At 46.3% G+C, this 15,669-nt stretch overlaps 1 protein-coding gene across 2 annotated transcripts in view; it reads right to left on the reverse strand.

Moving 5' to 3' along the window:
• PRKAR1B (protein kinase cAMP-dependent type I regulatory subunit beta) overlaps positions 1-15,669 on the reverse strand; it is a 561,069-nt gene that overhangs the window by 343,946 nt on the left and 201,454 nt on the right. For both annotated transcript variants that reach the window (XM_078664907.1, XM_078664906.1), the window contains one exon: positions 11,462-11,553. In XM_078664907.1, the coding sequence (XP_078521033.1) occupies positions 11,462-11,553 (92 nt within the window). The remainder of the gene's footprint in view (positions 1-11,461; positions 11,554-15,669) is intronic.

The raw sequence follows: 15,669 nt of genomic DNA on the forward strand, positions 1-15,669 counted from the left end.
CAACCATGTATTTAAGCCTGGCTATCTGAAATAAATCTAGATAGGTTCACTCTCCAGCTGACAAACAGTGCAAAACACCTTGGATTTACCTCAACACAGTACACAGACCTCTCCTCTAAAGAGAACAACATAAAGTAAACTAAGACGGCATCCATGTTTTCTCTTTAAAAATGTGAAACACCCTGCCATCCCAATTCAACTTCAGACTGCATAAACTTTGGTCTAGTTCCATTTGGCTGATTGCAATGTTTTGCTCAATGAACTCTTTTACACTGACACCCTTGAAGAGCAACCTACACAATACAGCGTGCATAATCAAGGTCTTAAAGAAAATCGACCACATCACCCTAACCCGTAGGGAACTGCATTGCCTCCTCCTCAATGCTCGCATCATGCTCAAGATCAGCTGCATTACTGGAAAAGCTACCAGAAACAACCCCTCTCTACACCTGCCCCATAGAAAACCCAACTGGAGTGTAGAGCCACACCAGAAGTCAGGACATTATCAGACTGGACACAGATAATTGTCAAAACGAAAGAACAGAAGGGAGGCCTTCTCCTTTTATGTACTCATGATCTGGAACACATCACTTTATGTTTCCTTCCTTAAATTAATTATTTAAGCCCACACACCCACTCATCCGCCACTGACAGTCCAACAGGGGTCCCTGCATATAAGGTTTGATCTACATGGAATTCTGGAATTAGACACAAGAGGCTAGGATACCTTATTGACTGTAAAGATTATGACCGCAGAAATGCACCAAGATATCTGGTTATCAGTGTTTTTCTTTTTAAATATGTTTTTCTGTATGTGCTTAAACCAAAGAAAGTAATACAGTCACGTGCAATGTGCATAATTGTCCACGAATACATACTGAAAGTGCATAGAATCACATTAGTCTGTACATTGCAAATCTTGAGACACCAAGACATGTAATATGTATAGAATAGTACAAAGAAGGCATGGCTTTACATGCCTTAAGTTGTACATGTCTAACAGGCAATCGGGCCAGGACTACCTTCTTCAGACCCCAGCCCATAGTACGTTCTCTACCACCCCTAGATCTTGTAAAACATACGGGGACAACCTCTGCTGCACTAGGTCACTTTCTCCCCTGCCATATAGAGGTGCATCCCTGTCTCCATTTGTTTATTGAAGGTACCTCCAACGCTCCCCAAGACAGAGCCACATCTCATTTCGCCACCACAAGGCCCAAGGCACTACAGAAGAGCTTGAAAGGCAGGACACCAACATCATTTGAGATCTCCAACAGAACGTACCTCGGGTCAAGCGGGAGCGAAACTTCCAGCATGTCTGAGAGTTCCTGGACGATCATACTCCAGTAAGCCTGTATATGGGGGCACTCCCGTGTATATATAAAAGACCCTATGGCCTCAGCGCAGGCAAACAGTTCAGTGTGGACACCCTCCCCATGTTGTACAACCTTTGGTGGTCATAATAGACCCTATGAAATATTTTGAATTGTTTCAAACATAGGCATGACTTAATGGCCACTGCTTGTGGGTGCACTGATGACGCCTTCCAGTCTAGGTCTTTTAAATCGCCCACATCTTGCCTCCATCTCTCTCTAAGCTGGCCCATGGTATCTGGCACTTTATTATTGATTGTCCTTTATGTGAGACTGCAGCTTTTCCCAACTATTCCATTAGTATCCGCCCCTCAAGAGCGGCGTATTCCAGAATCTCTGTCCCCTTCTGCCCCAGAGCCTGCCAAGCATGACGCAATTGCATATACTTTAGAAATTAGGTCAGGTCTATGTGGTATTCCTGTTGAGCCAAGGAGAAGGGCATTATATCTCCATTCTCGAGGATATGTCCCACAGTGAAGATGCCTATAGTGTCCCAGGCCTCAAATCCCCGAACATTTGCCACCTCTTTCAGCCATGTCCCCTTCTAGAGGGGCGGTTCCCTGGTGACTTTCTGTGCTTATACGAGTGCCTGTGTGACCCTGCACCAGGCCGGCAGGGAAACCAGTGTTGTCGGCGGCATTCTTTGGGATCCCTTCCCTCCGTAGAGGTAGTGTAGGTGTGACTTCAAGCCTAAAGGTTGAGTGGTCCTGGAGAGCAAAGATCTAGGTATTAATGTTTATCAAGTGGACCACCCAGTAGTATCCTTTGATATCCGGAAGCGCAAGCCCATCGTTCTGCTATCAGTGTTGATATTACCTCCTATTTCAGAAGCACACAAGCAGAAAAAGGAACTCAATTCCGCTTTAAACAGGATATTGTATACTTTTAAATTTGGAATACAACATCTTATATTTGTTCATATGTTAATCAAATAATTATCACAAATCAAAAATACTCTTAAAAGTAAATTGACAACAATCCTCGATTCATTTTGGTTAAAATTAACTTCCATTCAGCAAGGGAAATAATCTAAACATAAAAAGAAAGCAATTTTAAACACATTTTCCCATGGATATTAAAATAGCAACAATAAATTTCACTCCAAAAACATCATTATCTACGTTATTCTAAAGACGAGGGTTCAAACTTAAGAATAACATCTGAATCCTTCTGGTAAATGGAGGAAAAAAACTCCACTTTGAGAAAAGTTGGTATTTTAAGGTGAGACCTCTGTTACCATGTTGTGAATGTCAGGTAGTGTAGAATTTGAGGCCTTCTAGATGTATGCATCAGTGGCAACTTCTCTAAGATTGTGTGGGCGAGGCTCTCCACTGAAAAGTCAGAGCTCCAACAGATATCACAGGCTGCCCCTGAGAGTGCTTGGAGTGAGGCTCCAGCCTGAGTAATAATAGTAGCCCAGATACACTGAGCCATGTATGCCGAGAATAGTGCTCCAATTCACAGGTGTGGTGTAGGCATTTTAGGGGGGTTTGCAATTAAACGACTGTGGAAAAAGTAGACCGAAAAAAAGCTGAGTCATAAAAAGCATCTACTGAAAAAGTAGAATGGGTTTTCATGGAAGGGTAACAATAAGAGGAAGCAAGGGCTTTTGAGTTTCAGAGTAAGTGGTTTTAGGGCCAGGGAAGGAGAGCGTTTAGGAATAGTAAGGTGTTTTAGGGTTCAGGGAATGGTAGCTTTAAGAGATAGGAAGGGTTTTTAGGGTTCAGGGAACAGAAGCATTAAGGGGTGGTTAAATGTTTTTAAGAGTTCATGGAACAGCAGCATTAAGGGATAGTATGGGGTTTTAGGGTTCAGATAATGGTGTGCAAAGGTGTAGTAAGGGGTTTTGAGGGTTCAGGGAAGGGTAGCGATAAGGCGTGGTAAGGGGTTGGTGGGATTAAGGGATTGGTAGCATAAAATATGGTTAGAAGCTTTTAGGTTTGAGGGAAGTGAAGCATTAAAGGGTACTAATGTAGTCGATATTTTAAGTATCTGCTTTATTACCTGATATCTGGGGACAAAGAAGTTTATTTAGTACAACAAAAGGTTTTAGTGTAGTTTATGGAAATGACAATCTGATAGTTCAGGACCTAAATAGGGCTTTTACAAAAAATCTGAGTCAATAATCCATTCTGATTTGAGAAAGCCAACTGCTGATCCTATGCCTTTGTTTTATTGGTGGCCGAGCGCACTATCTTGCGTTTGTAATGTATTTCATTATGTAAGCTGAGACCTAAGCATATTAAATCAGTGTCACTACAGACCAGTCTTTTAAGGTAAGAACTGCGTTACTTACCTGTAACAGCAGTTATCCAGTATTGGTGTCTTTCATAGATTCACATGCCTGAATCATTCCCCGTCGTCGAGACGGGAGCCTCCGGTACATAAAAAAGTAATGTCCTATAGACATACATAGAGAAAATAGGCCTAAGGGTCTCACCTTAGTAGCCTTTCTTTGTCCTTATGCAAAAAGGACCAAACTCTCACAGTCAGCCAATCAGCTCCGACCTCCCTCTAGAACCTTCCTGGGAGGAGCCTCAGTCCCTCAGATTTTCGTACGCACTCAGTTAGTTAGGCGTAACATTGTGAGAAAGGGATGTGAGACTTCCCAGGGGAGGCGGGAGGGTTGCATGTGAATCTATGAAAGACACCAATACTGGATAACTGCTGTTACAGGTAAGTAACGCAGTTCTTATCCAGTATTAGGGGTGTCTTTCATAGATTCACATGCCTGAATCAGAGTAGCTAGCAATTAGACATGCATATTCGTGATGGAAAGGTGCCCTGCAGGCCTGTTAGACAATGTATACATTGTACTATAGCATGTAAAAAGACAGCATAAGCAGAGCATCACAATAGCAGAGAATGTGCATACCTGGATGGCGGGATGAGGGAAGGCTCACCTCACTGAAAGAGATGGCGTAGCACCGCCTGGCCCACTGCTGCATCCTTCTGAAGTTCGAGATCCAGGCAGTAGTGTCTGGAGAAGGTGTGCGGTGACTTCCAGGTCGCCGCTCTGCATATGTCCAGGATCGGCACTCCAGCGAAAAGTGCTGCTGATGTGGACATCACCCTGGTGGAATGTGCAGTGACACGATCAGTCAAAGGCCGTCCGGCCTTGGTATGACAGAACGCAATCGCCGAGGAAATCCATCTCGAGATGCTTTGCTTCGTGAGAGGCAGGCCCATTCTTGGATTGCTGTATGCCACGAATAGTTGTGAAGATTTTCTGAAGTCTTTGGTTTTATCCAGATAGAACTTTAGACATCTCTTGAGGTCTAAAGAATGGAGTGCCCTTTCGGCTGCGGTGGAAGGGTTTGCAAAGAAAGACCTAAGGACTATTGGCTCATTGAGATGAAAGTCCGAAGGCACTTTCGGTATGAACTTTGGGTTTGGTCTTAACAGCACTCTGTCCTGTCTGAATTGCAGGTATGGATCCTGAATGGACAGGGCTTGAAGTTCGCTCACTCTCCTGGCCGATGTCAGAGCGAGCAAGAGCGCAGTTTTCCATGAGACGTGTTTGATGGATGCCCGATGAATGGGTTCAAAGGGATGCCTCATAAGTTGGTTGAGAACTAGGTTCAGATGCCACATTAGGGGGACTTTCCGAGGCCTCGGAAAGGATCTATAAAGTCCCTTTAGGAATTGTTTGACAAGTCGATTGGACCACAGGGAAGGTCCCGTGAAAGTTCTGGTGAACCTTGATATCGCTGCTAGGTGGACTTTTATGGACGCATGTGCCAGTCCTGATCGTGCCAAGTGCAGCAGGTATGGCAATAGCTGTTCAGGAGTGACTAACAGCGGTTGCAGGCCTTGGGCCGAACACCAAATGCAGAATCTTTTCCATTTGAGAGAGTAGGTTTTGTTGGTATCGTCTGCTCTCGCTTTTGCCAGTATATCTTTGCAGTCCTGCGGGATATTTAGGCCACCGAACTCTCTGTGCTCAGGAGCCAGGCTGATAAGCTGAGCGATGGCAGGTTCGGGTGTTGCACCTGCCCCTTGGACATCGTCAGGAGGTTCGGGTGCTGTCGCAGACGAATCGGTGTCTTGATAGAGAGCCGAAGTAGATCCGAGAACCAGTGTTGTCTCGGCCAGTACGGGGCAATCAGGATCAGGGTACAGGGCTCCGCCTTCATCTTCCTGAGGAGCCTCGGGATCATGGGAAACGGAGGAAAAGCGTAAGCAAACACGCTGAACCAACCGATGGAAAAGGCATTCCCCAGCGATCCTTGTTGGGGATGCCAGCTTGCGTAGCTTGGGCATTTGGCGTTCCCCTTGGTGGCAAACAGGTCGATTCTTGGGACTCCCCATTGAGAGAAGATGTGAGTCAGCGCGCTGTCGCTCAGTTCCCACTCGTGGGAGAGTGATCGTTGCCTGCTTAGGGCGTCGGCGATGGTATTTTCCTTGCCCGGCACATAGGCGGCCTTGAGTGCGACTCCCTGCAGCACTAGCCAGTTCCAGATCTTCTGCGATTCGCGTGATAGAGAGAGCGAACGCGTTCCTCCCTGTTTGTTGAGATAGTGCATCGTCGTGGTGTTGTCCATTTTGACGAGCACTGGGGAGTGCCGGATGCGTGGTAGAAAGGCCTGTAGCGCTAGGTACACGGCTCTTAGCTCCAAAAGATTTATATGAAGCTGTTTTTCCTGAGTTTCCCATTTGCCGCTGTTCCGAAGGTCCTGAAGGAAAGCTCCCCATCCCTCCAGGGAAGCGTCCGTGGTGATCACCAGAGGTGTTGCCGGAAGGAGAAATGACAGTCCTACGGTCAGATTGTTGCGACTCCTCCACCAGGTTAGACTCTTGGTCATTTTGGGTGTTATCCAGACAGTGTCCTCGAAAGAGCCAGTACTTTGAGTCCATTGGCTCGCGAGCGCCTCCTGCAACGGGCGCATTCTGAGTCTGCAGTGAGGGACGAGGAGTATACAGGAGGACATCATGCCCAGGAGGGATGTATAGGTCCTGACCTTCAGGTTTGTCCTGTTCGCCACAGCCGTGGCCAGGGACAATATCTTGTCTGTCCTTTCTTTCGAGGGAAAGGCTCTCGCAGACTCTGTGTCCAAGGTTGCTCCGAGGAACGTAATTTTTGTCGTAGGGACGACACAGGATTTCTTGAGATTGAGGGTTAATCCCAGCCTCTGAAAAAGATTTGTGCAGGCATTGGAGGATGTGGCTGCGTCTTCCTCCGAGGGTGCTTTCACCAGCCAGTCGTCTAGGTAGGGGAAGACCTGGTGACCCATTTGACGCAGGAAAGCTGCCACTGGTGCAAGGCACTTCGTGAAAATCCGCGGCGCGGATTTGAGGCCGAATGGTAGTACCTTGAATTGATAATGTTGCCCTGCTACCTCGAACCTCAGGAATTTTCTGTGACACTTGAGGATGGGAATGTGGTAGTAGGCATCCTGGAGATCCAAGGAGGTCATGAAATCCCCTTTTTCTAGAATGCCTAGTATTTCTTGAATCGTCACCATCCTGAACGATTGGCTTCGTAGGAAGACGTTGAGCGCTCGGAGGTCCAGAATGGGCCGCCACTTGTCCTCTTTCTGGTGTACGAGAAAGAAGTGGGAGTAAAAGCCCTTCCCCTTCAGGGGCGCCGGAACGCGCTCGATAGCTCCTTTCTTCAGCATTACAGAAATTTCCTGGAGAAGCAGGCGTAAGTTTTTGTGCGCCCGCCTGCGAGGAGGAGTCCTGGGAGGGATGGTGGTGAATTCGAGGGAATGGCCAAAACGTATAATTTGGAGAACCCACTTGTCCGTGGTTATGAGTTGCCAATTGTTGAGGAAATGGGTCAATTTTCCTCCAATTTGTAAGGATGGATAGGGTGGCTGGACTGGCTGGAGTAGCTTGTCACTGGCGGCCGCCAGTGCCCCTCTTTGTAGCCTTGCCTCTGAAGTTAGATCGTCCATAGGATGATTGACGGCCTTGAGGTTGCTTGTGTTGGTATTGACCTTTGTTAGAATAGGAGTACGAGGACCTATTCTGATAGGAACCTCGATACGAGGACTGTCCTCTAGATCTGTTGCCTCGAAAGGACTGGTTTCGGGACTGTAAGGTACCCAGAGCCCTTGCCGTATCCGTGTCCTTCTTCATGGTTTGCAATGCCTCATCGATTTTGGACCCAAAGAGGTGCTGGCCATCGAAGGGCATGTCCAAGACCTTGGACTGCACCTCCTGGCGGAAGGACGTCGCTTTAAGCCATCCTTGACGGCGTAGGACCGCAGCTCCAGCAAGTTGACGAAAGCCAGTCATGGCTGCATCGATAGCACAGTCAATTATTTCGGCAGCCGAAGATTGACCCTCCACTAGTAGGGCCTGGACTTCCCCATGGACCGAGTCCGGCAGGTCTGACAAATATGGGGCTATGTCTTCCCAGAGTTGGCGATTATAACGCCCCAATAAGGCAATGGAGTTGGCTACCTTGACGGTCATGGCCGAAGTCGTGGTGAACCTTTTGCCGATCGTGTCCAGTTTTCTTCCTTCTTTGTCCGGAGGAGCGGACAGCGGGGAGGAAGGGTTGCGTGAGTGTTTCTGGGCCGCTTGTGTGACCACTGAATCCGGTTTAGGGTGCCCATTTAGGCAAACCGCTGCAGACAGTGGGGCTTTGTATTTTTTGTCTAAGCGCGGAACAACCGCAGACACAGAAGCGGGCGTCAGCATTATCTTCTTGCCTTGTTCCCATAGAAATTCTATAATTGGAATAGATTTCGTCGTCTTTTGAGTCTGCTCCTTAAAATCGTGTAGGAAGCATTCAGTCTCTGTTGATTCGACAGTCATATGGAATCTCTTCGCCGCTCTTTCCACAATTTTATGGAAGCCGCCTATGTCTACCGGCGGCGAGTCCGCATGGCGCGGTTGGGGCGATGCTGGTGAGGACGCCACATATTCATCCTCCTCATCCTGGGAAGAGTGGGCCTCCTGGACCTCTCCTTCCTCCAATTCATCCTCCTCCTCATCCTCGTCAGACGACACTACCTCCTGAGGTTGAATCTTTTCATGGTGGGCCTGAGGGGGAGGTCGAGACGGTTTTGGGGCTGCCGCTGGGTTAGGAACGATAGGTGGCTGATCCCTACTGTCAGCGTCCGGGAAACGTTGTTTGTAATCCTGTACAAGGAATTTCAGGTCGTTCACCAGAGAAGCCGGGAGGCAGACCATGGGGGTAACCTCCGTGGTGACTTTAGTGTGGACGGAGTGTTCCTGGTAGGAGTATTCCTCTACCTCCTCGTCAGTGCTTTGGCACTTGACATGTAGGTCCGAGATGGAAGTAGCGGGGCCCAGGTGGTCATCCTCCTCTGATTCTTCACTCTGGAAGATTTCGTTAGGTGGGTGCTGCTCCACTTTGCTTGGAGACGTGGTCTCCGGCGTAATATGCGGCTTAGTAGACTTGCCCAACGCAGGACTGGAGTTGGAAGCCGTCGAAGGCGTCGTCGACGGTGGTAGCGTGAGGGATGCCACCTCCACGAGCTTGGTTTTCTTCCATGTGTCCGGAAGTGTCTTCGTCGACGACGAGTCCTCCGTCGACGGCAGCTTTAACTTCGTCGACGACGACGACGACGAGTCCTCCGTCGACGTCTTTAACATCGTCGACGACGAGGAGTCCTTCGTCGACGGTAGGGTCCTCGTCGACGGAATCTCCGTAGACGGCAATTTGGTCGTCGACGACCGGGGCGTCGTCGGTGCACTCGTCGACGGCGAGCCCGTCGTCGATGTCGGTCTCGTCGACGTCTTCGTCGTCGACGTCTTCGTCGTCGATGCCCTCGTCGACGCTGTCGTCGTCGGGGCTGTCGGTGGTGGGTTCGTCGTCGACGGCGTCGTCGTTATCTTCGTCGACGGCGTAGTTTTCGTCGACGGAGTAGTTTTCGATGTCGACAGGGTCTTTGTCGTCGACGATTTCAGCAGTAAAATGGAGGAAATAGGCCTACCTGTCGACGACGATGATGGAGATGTTATTGTCGACGGTGAAAGAGACAACGCTGACGTCGTCAAGACCGTGGTAGTCACTGAGGTAGTCCTCTGAGGTCTGCTAGAGGCCTGAGCAGGCTTTTTAAAAGTCTGAGTATCCTGAACAGACACAGAAGATGTCGTAGATCTTGCCTCTGAAGACTTCTTGGCTGTCTTCCTAGGAGGGGTGTCTGAGGGGCCAGGGGAAGTTACCCTTGGCCTCTTTTGAGAGACTGCTGAGGTTTTAGAGACACTACCTTCGGAAGATTCCAGAGTGTCTCTGTCCTTGAGTCTGTCGAGCCAGATGAGAAGGCGGCCTTCCCTGTCTCTCACGGTCTTCCTGGGGAAAGACCTACATATTTTGCAGTCTGCAGGGACGTGGTCCGGATAAAGGCAATATAAGCATAAGGTATGCTTATCATCCACATGGAGCCTTTTCTTCCCACATGAAGAGCAGGCCCTGAAAAGGGCTTTCTTCTGGGATTCAGACATCGAAGAAAGCAGTGGAAGCAAACACTTACTGCTTCAAAGTGTTACTGAAGTAGTCCTTGAAGATTGTAGAATGAAGATTCACTTTTCAAAGGAAGTAGATGAGTTTATAAGGAATCCTGAGAAGAGCTCAGGCTGGAGACTCCCTAGCACAACGTGCGGTAGAAAATCTGAGGGACTGAGGCTCCTCCCAGGAAGGTTCTAGAGGGAGGTCGGAGCTGATTGGCTGACTGTGAGAGTTTGGTCCTTTTTGCATAAGGACAAAGAAAGGCTACTAAGGTGAGACCCTTAGGCCTATTTTCTCTATGTATGTCTATAGGACATTACTTTTTTATGTACCGGAGGCTCCCGTCTCGACGACGGGGAATGATTCAGGCATGTGAATCTATGAAAGACACCCCTAATACTGGATAAGGGTTATTCTGAAGTCAAGGATCTCTCACCACGGAAACCTTCTCAAAATGCAGATCTCTTGGTGTAGATACTTGATGGAACTTCCCAACACAGCAGTCCTCTGTAAGTCCTTGAATTCTCAAAGTCAAGGCACTCAATGTATAAACATTCTCAACAAGAGAGCAATCTCAACATCAAACTCAAGGTTAAATCCAAGGGCCTGATTTAGATCTTGGTGGACAGGTTACACCATCACAACGGTGACGGATATCCCATCCGCCGAAATATAAATCCCATTATATCCTATGGGATTTATATTTCAGTGGATGGGATTTCCGTCACCGATCTGATGGAGTAGCCCGTCCACCAAGATATAAATCAGGCCCTAAGTTCTGTCCAGAAGAAACTGAAGAGTCAAAAGTAAAATTTTGAGCAGTTCCTACATGGCTATAAATGGCATGGAAGGAAGAAAGAACTAGGGCTAAGAGACTGGCAGTGAACTGCCGCATCCTTACCCCGCAGCAGCGTCGGGCTCAGTAAAGCACTAAATCCATTCCATTTGAGAATAGTCCAAGGATAAGTAATGGAACATCCATTGCTATATACATATCAGAATTAACAGCAAAGAGCCTCTGAAAAAAAGTTTCTTAGAAACAGAGAAAAGCAGACATTTTTTGGTCATGAGAGGAAAGGCATTAGAAATAAACCTACCATCAGAGAGAATACAGATTGTGAAGCAAAAACTACGCCAAACAGTTTAGCAAAAAAATAGCCAATAAATTAAGAGGCACACAACCAGAGTTGGAGATTTTTAGTTCACGTAGCAGAAACCAAGACATAGGTCACAGTTATTTCATTACATTGTGAGATTTTATAACAGCAAGCTGTCTTAAGGAGACTGTGAGAGACTACTCTTTGATGAGGCTACTAACTAGCAGCAATACTTATTTAAAAAAACTGTTTCTTAAACACCATTGAAAGTTTAATATTCGTTTTAATGCAATATAGGTTTAAAGAAGAAAAAAATACTGCTTTTAAATAGGCAATGTTAAAATATTTACTTTCGAGAGTGAAATTACTCATTGAAATAAATCTTTCTTGAATAAGAAAGTCAGTGTTAAAATGATTAGTATTTCTCATTATTAATGAAGATCCCATGCAGGTGAATTAATGCATTTGTAACACGCGTAAACCACATCTACAAGAACATTTTCTACTTGGACTACTCTGTAGTATGTACAAAGTAAAACTTTAAAAAAAAGTCTTAACCTTACCTTCTTTCAGCGTCATCTAAATGGGCAAAGAGTACATTCTTTTTGATGGCCTTGTCCAGAGCCGACATTGCTTTATAGTCTTTTGGTATAACCTGCAAAAGTTACAGAAGCATCCATGTTATGTTAATTTATGGTAAATGCCAATCTAGCTTAAGATCCTTACAACTGACTGTTTATCCTTTACCATATTTCCCTTAAGTGTGTGGACCAATGAATCTAGCAATGGCATCAAAAATAAAGTAAGCCATTTAACGCTACCTAGCTACACTGGATCGAGGCAGTTTGAGAACAAGAAGATGGAAATAATCTTAAAATTAAGATCTTTATATATCACTTCTATTTCACCTCCAAAAAATCCCTTACAATACTTATTATGTTTGCAAATTTTAGAAACAAGTAAGAGCTACAACAGGACAATAGTTCCAGATGAAAAGCAACATTAAGTACTAGGAAATATTAGAGCACCAGAAGCCTGGGAATTATTCGGTTCTATCGAAGATCCAGTGCTAAAGAACTGATTTTTGTTAACAGAATTTTAAAAGGTAACGATAGGGCTGGATTATAATAAGTTTCAAAATATAATGAATGCACATATTACCATGAAGCTATTAATGTGCACACTAATACAAATGCAATTAATTTAGTTATTGATTCAACTGTAATGTGTAACTACAGCCAATAAGAGAGGCGAGTCTGGCAGAAAACAAACGAATTTCACAGAATTAGAAAAGCAAAAAAAGTGATGGGTAGAATGTTTTAATACATCTTAGTCACTGCCGCAGATCAGAATAATTATCAGTGCTGAAATTAATTGGAGCATTTAATCCATTACTTTTTCTAAGTGGGAAGCCAAAACTGCGGTGGGCCTGCCAAACCTGATGTGGGTTCGACGCTGTGCCCGAGGACTCAACCTGCACCCTGCTAAATGCTGAAACCAGTCGGGGGAAGCTTGTGTGACCAATACTATAGTAATTCACCTGGTAATAAAAAATTTAGAAATCTAAATAGGAACAAGGGAAAAGGGTCCTCCAACTGAGTTATATGTCCAGTGCTTTCATGAATTCAAAGAGTTCAGTAGGCTGCTGAGTCTCTGTAAATCCACTGTGTATGAGTTAACAACAAGTCAATATGAATCAATAATCCTTCTTCATTTATATCCCAGATGCTGCAGACATTTTGTTTGGGAGTTTAAGTGCACAGTTCACACCACAAAGCCAAAGAAAATATGCAAAAGATACTATGCAAACTCAATCTATGTAAGTTATTCAAAATAAATATAAATTATTCCATGAAGGAAACAGATACTGAGTATTTATGAACCTTCACTAGGTTTCTGTGAACATTCACATTTGTTAATGATATAACTGCTTAAACTATAAACATTAGAGATAACTTTATATTAATTTCTGATCATCTCTGTCAAAGTCCTTTTTAACGTTTTCTGGAACTGGGGCAGATCCACACCAACCTTTTGTAAACATGGAGTAATATTCGCCTGCGGAGGATGACACCTAAAGGTTATACATGCGTAAAGAAGCCCATTTTACTCTTATTCAGTTCCTCACATGTTAGCAAGGGTAAAAACTAACAAGTTACTTACCTTCGGTAACGCTTTTTCTGGTGGATAGAGTATCTGCCTGTGGATTCCTCACGTTATAAATATCCCTCTACGCCAGCATTTCGGAAATTTTTCGGAGCTCTCTGCGCCGACGAGGTCGTCACAGCGTCATGGCTCCGCACGCGACTCCGCATGACGTCACCGGAGACATAAGAAGACCACGTTGGCATGATGATGTCAGTTCTACCCATTTTTTCCGTGGCACAAAGGCAAAACGGGCGGACTGACCATAGAGACAACGTATACATAGTATACAGAATTCATACAAATACACTCAGTGTATAAAGAAAATATAAAGCTTGCACTTCAAACAAGACAATAATAATAAACAAATAGAGGTAACAAAGTCTTGAGAACACATAATACATCAAAAACGAATATCTCATCTTTTACGGTATAAAAGGGTGGACAACAGGGAGGTGGGTGGTTCTGTGAGGAATCCACAAGCAGATACTGTATCCACCAGAAAAAGCGCTACCAAAGTAACTTGTTCTTCTGATGGATACATCTGCCAGTGGATTCCTCACCTTATGAATAGAATCCCACTGCAGTACCTCTCCCAGAGGAGGGTGTCCACCCCTCTACACCAAAAAGTCTTGTAGAACAGAGCGAGCAAAATGGCCGTCCCTCCTCACCTCGGAATCCAAGCAGTAATGCTTCGCAAAAGTGTGGAGGGAGGCCCAAGTTGCGGCTTTACAGATGTCCAACACAGGCACACCTCTGGACAAGGCAGAAGTAGACGATTTAGCCCTGGTAGAATTAGCCCTAATGCCTACAGGAGGCTCCTTACCAGCCAGGGAGTAGCATACCTTAATGCACAAGATGATCCATCTTGACAAAGTGCGCTTGTGCACTGCCTTGCTTTTCATACGACCAGCATATCCAGCAAAGAGCTGATCATCCTGGCAGAAGTCCTTTGTCCTGTCCAAATAGAAGCTAATCGCCCTCTTTGGATCTAAACGATGGAGTCTCTCCTCCTCTTTGGATAGGTGAGGGGGAAGATAGAAAGAATGAAGGGTAATGGATTGACCTAGGTGGAAGGGAGTCACCACCTTAGGCAGAAAAGCAGCCCTGGTCCTGAGTACCATCATTTCAGCATGTATGGTCAGAAAAGGCGGCTTTGAACTCAAAGTCAGGAGCTCACTCACCCTCCTGGCCGAAGTGTAGCTACCAGAAAGACCGTTTTAAAAGTTAAAAGCCTTAAAGGACAACTATGGATTGGTTCGAATGTGGAACCAATTAAGAAAGTTAACACCAGATTCAAATCCCACTGGGGCATAACAAAAGGAGTGGGAGGAAACATGTTTGTCAGCCCTTTAATTAATCTTAAAACTATAGGAGACTTAAATAAAGACGGCTGATCAGGCAAACACAACAATGCCGGCTTGGTGGAGTGTCCCCTGGCCGATAATATAACATCCTCCACTTCAGGCGGGAGAGAAAAAGAATTCAAGTTGCCCCGTTCAATCTCCAGGCATGAAGGTGCAGGCTCTGGAGGTGGGGGTGTAGAACTTGCCCTTCCATCTGAGAGAGGAGGTCTACCCTGAGAGGGAGAAGGAGCGGAGGGTGCGACGAGAGGTGAAGAAGGTCCGTGTACCACACCCTTCTCGGCCAATCCGGGGCGGTCAATATAACTTGGGCCTGGTCTTGGCCAAGCTTCCTCAGAACCCGAGGAATTAAGGGTATAGGAGGAAACGCGTAAAGGAGGTGTGAACTCCAACTCAACTGAAACGTGTCCCCCAACGCTCCCTGCATTGGAAACTGGGTACTGCAGAATGCCAGGAAGGGCGCGTTCTCGAGAGTGGCAAACAGGTCCACCCGAGGCGTTCCCCACGTCTGAAAGTTGTATTGAACCACCTCTGGATGAAGCCTTCACTTGTGGTCGGCGGAGAACTGCCGACTGAGACTGTCCGCACGCACATTCAGCACCCCGGCCAGATGATTTGCCATCAAGTAAATCCAATAAACCTGAGCCCAGGACCAGAGTTGCAACGCCTCTCGACAGAGACGATACAACCTTACTCCTCACTGCTTGTTGACATACCACATCGCAGCTGCGTTGTTTGTCAGGGCCTGAACCGATTGACCGTGAAGGGAAGGGAGAAAGGCCTTGAGTGCCAAACGTATTGCCCGCAATTCTAAAAGGTTGATGTGAAACAACCTTTCCTCTGGAGACCAAAGGCCCTTGATCTCCAGATCCCCCAGATGTGCACCCCACCCTAGGGTAGAGGCATCCGTTATCACTGTGGCCACCGATGGAGGGAGATGAAAGGGCTTTCCTTGAGACAAATTGCCCTCCACGCTTCACCAAGACAGATCCGCTGCAGCTTCTCTGGAGATCCTCACAGACTCCCTGAGATCTCCGTTGTGCTGATATCACTGCCTGCGGAGACACCACTGGAGCGCCCTCATGTGCCAGCGTGCATGGTTGACCAGCAGGATACAGGAAGCGAACAGACCGAGCAGGTGAAGGACCTTCAGAACTGGAACAACCGCTCTGTTGTAGAACAAAGGAATAATTTTCTGTATGTTGAAAATCCTTTGCGGAGGAGAGAATGCTTGACACACCGTGGTATCCAGTACTGCCCCT

The sequence above is a fragment of the Lissotriton helveticus genome, chromosome 10 (genome assembly GCF_964261635.1).
Source record: "Lissotriton helveticus chromosome 10, aLisHel1.1, whole genome shotgun sequence".
NCBI classification, from domain to species: Eukaryota; Metazoa; Chordata; class Amphibia; order Caudata; family Salamandridae; genus Lissotriton; species Lissotriton helveticus.